The 12,874-nt window shown below is 41.7% G+C and overlaps 1 protein-coding gene across 1 annotated transcript in view; it reads right to left on the reverse strand.

Moving 5' to 3' along the window:
• LOC130869328 (cytochrome P450 20A1) overlaps positions 1–12,874 on the reverse strand; it is a 62,249-nt gene that overhangs the window by 32,414 nt on the left and 16,961 nt on the right. Inside the window, 4 exon segments of the mRNA XM_057761314.1 lie at positions 17–71; positions 1,790–1,914; positions 6,640–6,661; positions 6,663–6,719. Of these exon segments, the coding sequence (XP_057617297.1) occupies positions 17–71; positions 1,790–1,914; positions 6,640–6,661; positions 6,663–6,719 (259 nt within the window).

Raw genomic sequence — 12,874 nt, forward strand, 5'->3', positions numbered from 1 at the left:
GTCAATTTATACTTACACTTTGCAGTTATTATGCCATCAGCCAGAGAAAATATCATACTGTCTTCTAGGATCTACAAGACAAAACTAAGTTTAGAAAGTATGAAATATAAGGTGATCTTTACTAGGTACTACTAAAACAATATAGAGTATAAAATTAGGCTCAACAAAAAGTGTGTGAGGAATATATTATTTCTTTATTAGGTCTTCAAAAAAAAAAAAACACCCAAATCCCTGTAATGTGAGAACCAATATAATTAAGGGGCTGTGGGCTGGAGAGGGTACTGAGCAGTTAAGAGGACGTAAGTTTTGTTCCCAGCAAACACCAAACACAATGGGTGGCTCCCGGCGTTTCAGAGAATCTGACACCATCTTCTGGCCTCTTAGGGCTCCTGCACACACGGGGTACATAACCTCACCCAGTCTCACACATCACATGTTAAAGAACAAATAAAAATTTCTAAATACTGGACTGCCTATTTTCTTACCTGTGTTAATTTTACCTTAATTTTGTCAATTTTAGTTAAATTTGTTCCTTGATATCAGACTATGCAATGCATTCTGGTTATTCACACCCTGCATCCTCTTCTATCAACCCTCTCATGGGTGGTGAAAGACCCTCACCCCGAGTTCATCACCCAAACTGCTAGCATTTGTAACGCCACTTGCAAGGCCAGTACCTCATAGTAGCAGAAGGGCTGAAAAGGGTCAATTCTAAAGCAGGCAAGCCCGCCAAAACAGGATATCTGTGGTCGAACATCTGGTCCCAGGAGGAACAGGAACAGAAAGCACCCCGGGTCCCTAGACTGTGCCCACTCAGCGACTTATCTGATTTCCATGAAATGGGGAACTTGTCCTCAGCTCAAACTCAGCCTAAGCCTTGCCACATTTGAATGACCCAATCAGAATCCTGTAACCAGGCATCTCGCTTCTGAAGCCGCGCTTTTTGCTCCCCAACCCTATAAAAACCCCCTGCCCCAACCATGTGGCGCGCAAGTCTTCCGAGAGACTTTGTCGCCCTGGGTACCCGTGTATCTGAATAAACCTCTTGCTGATTGCATCCACACCGGTGGTCTCGCTGTTCCTTGGGGAAGGGTCTCCTCAGCAGGAAGACACTCTCTGAGGGTCTTTCAGGTGGATCCTACCTTGCATTGTCTTTTGTTTTTTAAAATGGGGTCTTATTTTGTAGGCTGGCCTAGAACTCAGAAATGGCCTGCCTCTGCCTTTTAAGTGCTGGGATTAAAGGTGTGTGCTCCCACTCCAGGTTGTACAGCCTTTTTGATGCAATCGACATTTATTTCTTAGTAATCTTACTGGCTCACTACAGGCAAATCTCTTCAGTCTTATTTTTATGTCTTGGGCATAGGGAAGACATGCCTGCTATTGTCCTCAGAACTGACCAATTTCTGCACAAACTCACATCCAGAACTTCCTTCTGCCTACCAGAGATTGTATATGCCATGTCAGGACATCCTATAGATGCCACTGTGGGCCCTTGCCTGACAACACCATAATCAGAGCATCATGCTGTAACAAACAAGCACGGAATGTGGCCACGAGGGCAGGAAGGCTGAGTCCACCAAAGCTCACACACACTTCTTCTCTGCCTACAGATCATTTGAGCTTGACGTTTGCTTAGCCTAAGTTAAATGCTCGATAGTGGCTTTGGAGGGTGAACCAGTGGGGTATAGACTACTTATGATAAACAAAAGAGACATCCAACGCCTTGGAGGTCATGTGGACTAAAAGAAAAGCTCTATGCATATGTAACTTTCTCATAAAGGCTTAATACTTTGATCATCTGCGGCTCATTAAGGTTTCCTTGTATTAAAGAGTCAGTGAAGATAGGTGGACTAAAGTTCCTTCCTTTTTGTTCCTGTATAACTTTCTTCAAAATAGATTCCAACTGCATGAGGACTTAAAGGAGAAAATTTGAAAAAAAATTAAGAATATAAGTATTTGTGGAGATTAAACTTCCTAAAAGTAATTCTGTTCAAGCTGGGCAATGGTGGTGCATGCCTTTAATTCCAGCACTTGGGAGGTAGAGGCAGGTAGATCTCTTTATGAGTTCGAGGCCAGCCTGGTCTACAGAGTAAGTTCAAAGACAGCCAGGGCTAAACAGAAAAACCATGTCTCAAAAAAAAAACATCTGTTCAAAGTTACCATATGTGGAACAAAACTATTGAAGTCAGTAACCAATAGTTTTAAAAGCAAATTTGTATCTAAATTCATATATATTTTTCTTCCTTTCTTGTTAAATTTTAGTTACATATTAAAAAGTACATAAAATACCTACATGCAATTCAAGAATTAACTGACTTTAAAGAAATATCTAAGCCAGGCGGTGGTGGCACATGCCTTTAATCCCAGCACTCGGGAGGCAGAGGCAGGCGGATCTCTGTGAGTTCGAGACCAGCCTGGTCTACAAGAGCTAGTTCCAGGACAGGCTCCAAAACCACAGAGAAACCCTGTCTCGAACCCCCCCCCCCCCAAATAAAGAAAGAAAGAAAGAAAGAAAGAAAGAAAGAAAGAAAGAAAGAAACATCTAAATTATTACCATCCAGGTAAAAACGTAAAACAATTCTAATGCCGCACAGGCTTCCAAACACACGTTTCTCCATTAATATTAATCCTTCCTTCTAAATCTTCTTAACTCCACGGCTTCTCTCAATCAAGTTTCACTCACTGAGAAATAGAGACAGATAGGACATAATCAGAAAGGTAAATTCTGAAACCTAAACGACACAAATAACTAGTAAACAATGACCACTAAAACTATCCAAGATTTGCTTTATCCCTTATCTTGCCTGACTCACTCCAGGGAGCACTGCTTCCCTGGCTCCCAGGACCATACTCCATGAACTCTCCTGGTGTCCATCCCATCTCATCTCAACTCCCTCTGGCTCGTGACTGTTTTAACGATGGAAAGTCCAAGGGTTGTTGTTTATTTCTCTTTTTTTACTTCTTTCTTTTTTTGGTTTGTCTGTTTGTTGATAGGGCCTCATTATTTGGCCCAGGCTCTTCTGGAACTCACTATGTAAGGGCCTTGTTTTGAACCTCCCTTTTAATCTGCATTTGCTGCCTTGGTGATCTCTGGTCTCAAGATTTTAAAACTATATAAATACTTTCAAAATTTCACTTCTAGTCAGAACCTCTTTCCTCGAATAAATTTGCATAAATTTAACTGCAAACTCAACATCTCCACTTAAGTACACAAAGCATATTACACGTGGCTTCCAACACACCAAACTCTTGATCACTCTGCAAAACTGTATCTTCCTAAGGTTCACCATCTTGTCTTCTACCCTCTTGCTCCATATTTAACTCATTAGCTAGTGTTGACGGTTCTGTCTTCAGAGCACAGAATTTTCTGTTGCTCCCTTGTTTCTGTCCCTCACTACCATCTGGTCCAAGCCTTAGCCTCTTCCTAGCCCGCTTCATTGCAAAAGCACCTGAATTACTCCTGCCTCTGTTCCCTGTCCTCATCTCCCTCTCTCACCTGTACTTTGCATCACTGTAGCACACTAGCTTCAGACACACCAGGAGTAGTCAGCCCTCTAAGACTCTGAGTCATAGTCTCTCAGCAGGACTTCCCTTGGACATCCAGGTAACCCCATGGTCTCATAATTGTTGATCAACAATAATCTCAAGCGGTGACCCCCATCAGAATAATCTCTAAGGGTGCCTCTCGGCCCCACACTCTCTAGCTTTCCAGTCTTTTCACCACAGCAGTTTTCATACTATAAATTTACAAATTTAGGTCATTTCTAATTTCTTCCAACTAGAATAAGGTACAAAAATTCTTCCTATTTATTACTATCGCCCAGAACTGGACACATAACAAGACAGTATAAACCTTGACCAAATAGTGATAAGACTTGAATAACTGATTTTCTGATAGTATACTCCAGCATTTCCCACACTACAGCACACTGGAATCACCTGGGAGGCATTTGTAAACATAGTAAAACACAAATCACACCTCACAGCAACCGAATCTAAGTGTTTGGAGGTAGAAACCAGGTTTCAATATTAAAACAAAATAGCACAAATTGTGGTGTAATGAAGCTTGGGAATTACTGTGACTATTTCTGAAACTTAGTTTTTACAAAGGGGAATTAATCAAATGATGAGAATGGCAATGAATACTATCATATGAAATGTATCAAATAGGTCATAATCTTTAAGAGACGCTTATGAAGCAATACCATTATGTATGGAAAATAATCTGTTGCTCTCATGAAGCCTTTTCTTCTTTAGGGAGGTGGGTTTCTAACTCCTGGATTCAAATGGATGATCCTCCTGCCTCAGCATACCAAGTAGCTGGAACCACACATGTGCACAACTGTGCAGAATCTTTGTTTCGTTACCCTGCCTGGCTCCAAGAAAAGAAAATGAAGCAGGTCAGAGTAAAGATATTGACATGAGCATGGTTGGCCCAGTAAAGTGCGTGCGCACAGGCATGAGGACCTACATTCACATCCCCAGCGATGGTTCGTGTAAAGAAGAGAAGAGGAGAAGAGAAGAGAAGAGAAGAGAAGAGAAGAGAAGAGAAGAGAAGAGAAGAGAAGAGAAGAGAAGAGAAGAGAAGAGAAGAGAAGAGAAGAGAAGAGAAGGACTCGCTGCTCAGCTGGTCTGGCCTGGTCAGTGAGCTTTAGGTTTAACTAGAAACTAGTCTAATGTTCAAGAGTGACGAGGATGACGTCAGACATCCAACTCTAGTCTGCATGAGCACACGTGCTGTCTGGCTGGCCCAATATTCATCTTGATGGTCTGGCACCTTATTTTTTGAGATAAGGTCTTTCACTGGATCAGTTAGGCTGTCTCTGTCCCCTCAAGTGCTGGAGTTTTGGGTGTATGCCACCACACCCAGGTTCCATATAGGTGCTGAATCTGAACTTAAGTCCTTGTGCTAGAACAGCCACATTATCAACCAAGCCACCCCAGTCCTACAAGATATGACTTTTCTATGTGAATTTTATTTTTTATTTTATAAATGACACTGATGTCTATTTTTTATTTCTGTGTGTACACATGTTTGTGAGGGCATGCAGGTGCCCACAAAGATAAGAAGCAGCTATCAGATCCCTGGGAGCTGGAATTACAGGTGTTTGTGTTCTCCTCAATGTGGATAAGGAAGTGAACTCAATTGCTAAGCCATCATATATATATTATATATATTATAAACCACTGTCAGACAATTTAGAAAACATAAAATTTCACTCAGTTATAATGACAGTATTTATTTATTTTTTTATTTTGGGGGACTGGAGAGAGGGCTCAGTAGTTGAGAGCACTTGAAGACCCAGGTTCAGTTCTTAGCACCCACATGGCAGCTCATAAATATCTGTAACTCTTGTTCCAGAGGATTCAACACCTCTTCTGGCCTCCTAGGACACTGTGCACACATTGTGCATATATGACCATGCAGGCAAAAAGCTCATTCATAGGTGGGCTTATGCATTTAACCCCAGCACTTGGGAAACAGAAGCAGGCAGATCTCTGTGAGTTCAAGACCATCCTGGTATACAGAGTGAGTTCCAGGACAGCCAGGATAGTTACACAGAGAAATCTTGACTCAGAAGAAGAAGAAGAAGAGGAGGAGGAGGAGGAGAAGGAGGAGGAGGAGGAGGAGGAGGAGGAGGAGGAAGGAAAAAATAAGCAAAAGAAAAAAGCTCATTCATATAAAATTATTGAAAATTTTAAAGCAAAGTTAGAGAATTTTAAATTTTTTGATACATTTCCACAAATGTCTATAGCATATTTAATCATTTTGATATATTTCCTTAACAGTTACTCTAATACTGGATATTTAGTTTGGTTTTTGGTTCCTACTTACAGAAACAGTACTGCCAATAATAAAGGTTAGACACCATGCTCAGTGGTAGACCTCTGCCTTGCACCCTCAGCACCACACACACACACATGGGCTGGAGGTGGCTCAGCGGTCGCAAGCACCAGCAGCTCTCTCAGAGAACTTGTGTTTGATTCCCAGCACACACTTGGAGGTTCACAATTGTCTGTAATTACGGTTCCAGAACATCTGGCCCCTCTTCTGGCCTCTGTGGGCACCAGGCATGCAAGTGGTGCACAGCTGCACCTGCAAGCAAAAAAACTCATACACAACAAATAAAATAAAATTTAAAAAACCATAAATATTTTCTTCTTTTAGAGAATTTTACTAGTGTTTATTATTCATAATACATGCTATTGAATGGCTTTCTAGTTTCCCCATATGCTTTCCACAAGCCATGTACTGAGGGTCAGCTTCTTCTTATTGCTTTTTCTACCTTTCATTGAAAAACTATCCCTGAATGAAACATGGAAGGAAAAAGCATAGAGAAAAAAAAGATCAATAATCTCACTATTCAAAGATAAAACTACTAAAATCAGGGGCGTATCTTTGAAACCTATTAAAATCTGAGGTGAGACCTGGGAATCTATTTGGTTTTTTTTTTGTTTTGTTTTGTTTTTCACCGGGACAGGGTTTCTCTGTGTAGCTTTGAAGCCTGTCCTGGAACTCACTCTGTAGCCTGTGGGCCACCACTGCTCAGCTGAGACCTGGGGATCTGGATCAGCATTAGGCTAACTGCCTACCATGCAGTTCCCAAAAACTAGTTAGTTAAGAGAGGCTAAACTTACCGTCTTGATACTGTTTTCTTCTGAGTGGCATTTTTATCAAGTGACCCATCTAAAAAGCCTTTTCTAATCTCAGACCAAACCTAAAAACAGGAAACCATGTAAGTACTATTGTGCATAGATCTCCCCACAATGCTGAGCGACGGAAGTTGTTGAGTATCGCAGTCCTTCCTCACCAGTGGAGCTGAGCATCTAAGCTCTTCCTTTTCATCTGGCTGTCCGAACATGTGACCCACAGTTCCTGAGAACAGTTTTTAATGATTTCAATCAAGGCACTTTCAAACTAATTTCAGCTGGCATATGAAAAGTTTCTTTTCTTTCTTCTGTTTTGTTTCTTGAGACAGAGTTTTTCTGTGTAGACCTGATTATTCTGGAACTTGCTTTGTAGACCAGGCTGTCCTCAAACACACAGAGATCCTCCTGCTTCTGCCTCCCGAGTGCTGGGATTAAAGACACGTGCTACCACTGAAAAGTTTCACACAGGGTAGAGGACACAGCTCGGGTAGTGCAGCGCTTGCCTCGCTAGCATATAACAAGCTCTGGACTGGATCCCTGGTACCAACTGCACCTTAGTATGAAGGCCCACGCCTCTAACCCCAGCACTTAGAAGTTCAAGGTCATCCTTGGCTATGTAGAAACCAGCCTGGGTTATATGAGACCCTTGCCATATGTGCCTCACAACCCCCAAACCCAGGCCAAAACCAAGGAGAAGAGGAGAAAGAAGGGGAAACAGAGACTGAAAAGGACTTGGCAGCAGAATGAGTCCTCAGGGGTTTTTTTTTTTTTTTTGAAAAAAATTTCTGCCTCCTCCCCGTTTCCCATTTCCCTCCCCCTCCTCCCACTCCTCTCCTCCTCCCTTCACTCCCCTTCCCCTCTCCCCACTCTCCCCCCTCCCCCCATTCCATTCCCCCTCCCTCTCGAGACTGAAGAGCAGTCCAGATTCCCTGCCCTGCCGGAAGTCCAAGGTCCTCCCACTTCTGTCTAGATCCAGGAAGATGAGCATCCAAACAGGCTAGGCTCCCACAAAGCCAGTACGTGCAGTAGGATCAAAACCTAATGCCATTGTCCTTGGCTTCTCATCAGCCCTCATTTTCTGCCATGTTCAGAGAGTCCGGTTTCATCCCATGCTTATTCAGTCCCAGTCCAGCTGGCCTTGGTGAGCTCCCAATAGATCAGCTCCACTGTCACAGTGGGTGGGTGCACCCCTCGCGGTCCTGACTTCCTTGCTCATGTTCTCCCTCCTTCTGCTCCTCATTTGGACCTTGGGAGCTCAGTTCAGTGCTCCAATGTGGGTCTCTGTCTCTATCTCGATCCATCGCCAGATGAAGGTTCTAAGGTGATATGCAAGATATTCATCAGTATGGCTATAGGATAGGATCATTTCAGGTTCCCTTTCCTCAGTTGCCCAAGGTACTAGCTGGGGACATCTCCCTGGACACCTGAGAGCCCCTCTAGAGTCAAGTCTCTTGCCAACTCTAAGATGGCTCCCTTAATTAGGATATATACTTCCCTGCTCCCATATCCACCCTTCCTTTATCCCAAACATTCCATTCCCCATGCTCCCCCAATCCTCCCCTTCCCATGTTTCTCACCCCATTTCCCCTTACCCCCATCCCACCTCACCCCCAAGTTCCCAATTTTTGCCCGGCAATCTTGTCTACTTCCCATATCCAGGAGGATAACTATATGTTTTTCTTTGTGTTCACCTTCTTATTTAGCTTCTCTAGGATCACAAATTATAGTCTCAATGTCCTTTATTTATGGCTAGAAACCAATTATGAGTGAGTACATCCCATGTTCATCTTTTTGTGTCTGGCTTACCTCACTCGGGATAGTGTTTTCTATTTCCATCCATTTGCATGCAAAATTCAAGATGTCATTGTTTTTTACCGCTGAGTAGTACTCTAATATGTATATATTCCACACTCTCTTCATCCATTCTTCCATTGAAGGGCATCTAGGTTGTTTCCAGGTTCTGGCTATTACAAATAATGCTGCTATGAACATAGTTGAACAAATGCTTTTGTCGTATGATAGGGCATCTCTTGGGTATATTCCCAAGAGTGGTATTACTGGGTCTTGGGGTAGGTTGATCCCGAATTTCCTGAGAAATCGCCACACTGATTTCCAAAGTGGTTGCATAAGTTTGCATTTCCACCAGCAATGGATGAGTGTACCCTTTACTCCACAACCTTTCCTGCAAAGGCTATCATTGGTGTTTTTGATTTTAGTCATTCTGACAGGTGTAAGATGGTATCTCAAAGTTGTTTTAATTTGCATTTCCCTGATCACTAAGGAGGTTGAGCATGACCTTAAGTATCTTTTGGCCATTTGAATTTCTTCTGTTGAGAATTCTCTGTTCAGTTCAGTGCCCCATTTTTTAATTGGGTTAATTAGCATTTTAAAGTCTAGTTTCTTGAGTTCTTTATATATTTTGGAGATCAGATCTTTGTCTGTTGCAGGGTTGGTGAAGATCTTCTCCCAGTCAGTGGGTTGCCTTTTTGTCTTAATGACAGTGTCCTTTGCTTTACAGAAGCTTCTCAGTTTCGGGAGGTCCCATTTATTCAATGTTGCCCTTAATGTCTGTGCTGCTGGGGATATACATAGGAAGTGATCTCCTGTGCCCATATGTTGTAGGGTACTTTCCACTTTCTCTTCTGTCAGGTTCAGTGTGTTCAGACTGATATTGAGGTCTTTAATCCATTTGGACTTGAGTTTTGTGCATGGTGATAGATATGGATCTATTTTCAGTCTTCTACAGGTTGACATCCAGTTTTGCCAGCACTATTTGTTGAAGATGCTCTCTTTTTTCCATAGTATACTTTTAGCTCCTTTATCAAAAATCAGGTGTAGAAGGAGCTGTGGACTTGCGTTCCTGCCACCCAGCTCCCAGCCACCTGGCTAGCTTATGCCCCAAAATAACAACACACAAACTGTATTCATATAAACACTGCTTGACCCATTTCTATTAATGTGTGTAGCACCACGAGTTGTGCTTACCAGGAAGATTCTAGCCTACGTCCATCCTGGGTCGGAGCTTCATCGCTTCTGCCCTGGAGAGCAGCGGTCTTGCATCTGAGCTCACTTCTTCCTTCTCCCAGCATTCTGTTCTGTCTACTCTGCCTACCTAATTTTCTGTCCTGTCAGGGCCAAGCAGTTTCCTTTATTAATTAACCAATGAAAGCAACAGATAAATATAAGACCCACCTCCATCAAGCAGGTGTTCATAGGTTTGTGGGTTAAAATCCGGGTCTTCTACTTGATTCCATTGATCGACTTCACTGTTTTTATGCCAATACCAAGCTGTTTTCAATACTGAAGCTCTGTAATAGAGTTTGAAGTCAGGGATGGTAATGCCTCCAGAAGTTCCTTTATTGTATAAGATTGTTTTGGCTATCCTGGGTTTTTTGTTTTTCCATATAAAGTTGATTATTGACCTCTCAAGATCTGTGAAGAATTTTGATGGGATTTTAATGGGGATTGCATTGAATCTATAGATTGCCCTTGGTAGAATTGCCATTTTTACTATGTTGATCCTCCCAATCCAAGAGCAAGGGAGATCCTTCCATTTTCTGGTATTCTCCTCAATTTCTTTCTTCAAAGACTTAAAGTTCTTGTCAAATAGATCCTTCGCTTCCTTGGTTAGAGTTACCCCAAGATATTTTATGCTATTTGTGGCTATTGTGAAAGGTGATGCTTCTCTGATTTCCCTTTCTGTTTTCTTATCCTTTGTGTATAGGAGGGCCACTGATTTTTTGGAATTGATCTTGTATCCTGCCATGCTACTAAAGGTGTTTATCAGCTGTAGGAGTTCTTTGGTAGAGTTTTTGGGGTCACTTATATACACTATTATATCATCTGCAAATAATGAAAGTTTAACTTCTTCCTTTCCAATTCGAATCCCTTTGATCCCCTTATGTTGTCTTATTGCTATTGCTAGAACTTCAAGCGAGTCCTCAGGTTTTTTACTGTATATGTGTAATCCCCTACGATTCAGACATGAGGGAAAGAAATAAATAACAGGTAATTATCAATTTTTATTTCACTTGAGATATTGATAAATACTTACTAAGCCAAGGAAACGTTAAAATTTTAGTCTAAGATTTAAAGAAAATAAACAGAAAAATAACTTTTAATCTTTCGAAACTGGATCATTATACAAGAAACAAATCTTTAACTTAGTAACAATTCAAAAACTCTGAAAAAAAGTAATAGAAAAAACACACTAATGAATGAATAAATATTTATAAAATAACAGAGTTTAATCAAGTGTTTCTAATACTCACCTTAAAATTATTTCAAGCCAAGTAAGCCAGGTGTGACACATGCCTTTAATTATAGCACTCAGGAGGCAAGGAGGTAGAGGCAGGAGAGTTTCTGAGTTTGAGGTCAGCCTAGTTTACATAGAGAGTTCCAGGACAGTCAGGGCTACACAGAGAGACCCTGTCTCAAAAGACAAAAACCCCCCAAAATTATTAATGTCTACATTTCAATGTAAGATTGGAGATGGCTCAGTTGCCTTAGTATGAGGAGATTCCCAGAACCCACACAAAAACGTGGAGGACTGGAGAAAAGGCCTCATGGTTAAGAGTGCTCACTACAGTGTGACAAGCAAAACCCCTCTAACTCTAACACCCCCTTCTAGGCTCCACAAATGTACAGATGCACTGGATGCAAAATCATGTGCATACACTAATGATATAAATAAATAAAACAACAAGTAAATAAAATAAATATTTTAAGTATGTGTACTGGCTAGTTTTATGTCAACTTGACGCAAGTTAGGGTCATCAGAGAGGAGGGAACTTCAACTCCATAAGATCCAGCTGTAAGGCATTTTCTTAATCAGTGATTGATGTGGAAGGCCCAGTCCATTATTGGTGGCACCACCCCTGGGCTGGTGGTCCTGGGTTCCTTAAGAAAGCAGGCTGAGGAAGTCATGAGGAGCAAGCCAGTACGCAGTACCCCTCCGTGGCCTCTGCATCAGTTCCTGCCTCGAGGATCCTGCCCTGTTTGAGTTCCTGTCCTAACTTCCCTCAGCAATGGACCACATGTTGAAGTGTAAGCTGAATAAACTCTTTCCTCCCCAACTTGGTTTTGGTAGTGGTGTTTAATCACAGCAACAGAAGCCCTAACTAAGTCAGTGGGCTTGGGAATGCCCAATTGTAACTGTAGTACTGGCAAAGTAGACACAGGAGAATTCCTTGTTAGGCAGACTGATGAGCTTCAGAAAAATGAAAAGACCCTATCAAAGGAGATGGATGACAGTCCTAAGGATGACATCTGAAGTTGTCTTCTGGCCTTCCAACACATATACACACATGCACACATATGCATATGCACCTGCCAACACACATGTAATATTAAATAGTGACATGGTAATAGCCTTCCGTTCCTGGTGACTTTGTTTAGAACACATTGCTTTAACTATTAAACTGGGTGTGGTGGCATACGACTTTAATCCCAGCACTTGGGAGGCAGACACAGACAGATCAGATTTCTGTGAGTTTGAGACCAGCCTGGACTACAGAGTGAGTTCCAGGACAGCCAGGGCTGCGTAGGGAAACCCTGTCTCAATAGAGAGAGAGGAAAAAACTATTTGTCGACTTAAATAATGCAAGGAATGGTTGCTCAAATCTGAGAAATGGTGGAGTTTATGACCTAAATATGATTTCAAAAAATGAAGTTAATCCAATGTTCATGTTGAAACCAACTAAAAAACTCTACATGTGAATATAGAAAAGACAAAGTTACTCAATTTAGACCGAATTAACTTTGCTCATAATCATGTTCACCTCATTAACGTCTTCATGCTACACCGATCGTGTTGAGTATCTTTCTATGTAGGGCACAATCTAGTTCTATTAAATATAGCTTTGTTCTACAATTCGATAGCACTTTTATAACATACTAAGTATTAATTTTTTATTTAATCATACGTTTTTTATATTTCAAAACGCGTTTGCCTAATAAGAAAACAGATCTTCACATAATACAAAAAAGCCCCACTTATCACCCTTTCCACTGTTCTTTTTGGGCCAAAACAAAGATGCTTACATATTGAGAGGCACACAGCTGGGCAGATGACTCATGTGGTAACATGCCTGTTGTGACACACACCTGCAACCCTTGGTGGAGGTGATGATCGGACTCCTGAAGCTCACTGACCACAGAGCTCAGGGCTCAGGAAGAGAAACTATCTCAAAAGTTATATGGGATATATGAGGAAGATATTGAA

This window comes from Chionomys nivalis, chromosome 2 (genome assembly GCF_950005125.1).
Source record: "Chionomys nivalis chromosome 2, mChiNiv1.1, whole genome shotgun sequence".
Classification (NCBI taxonomy): Eukaryota; Metazoa; Chordata; class Mammalia; order Rodentia; family Cricetidae; genus Chionomys; species Chionomys nivalis.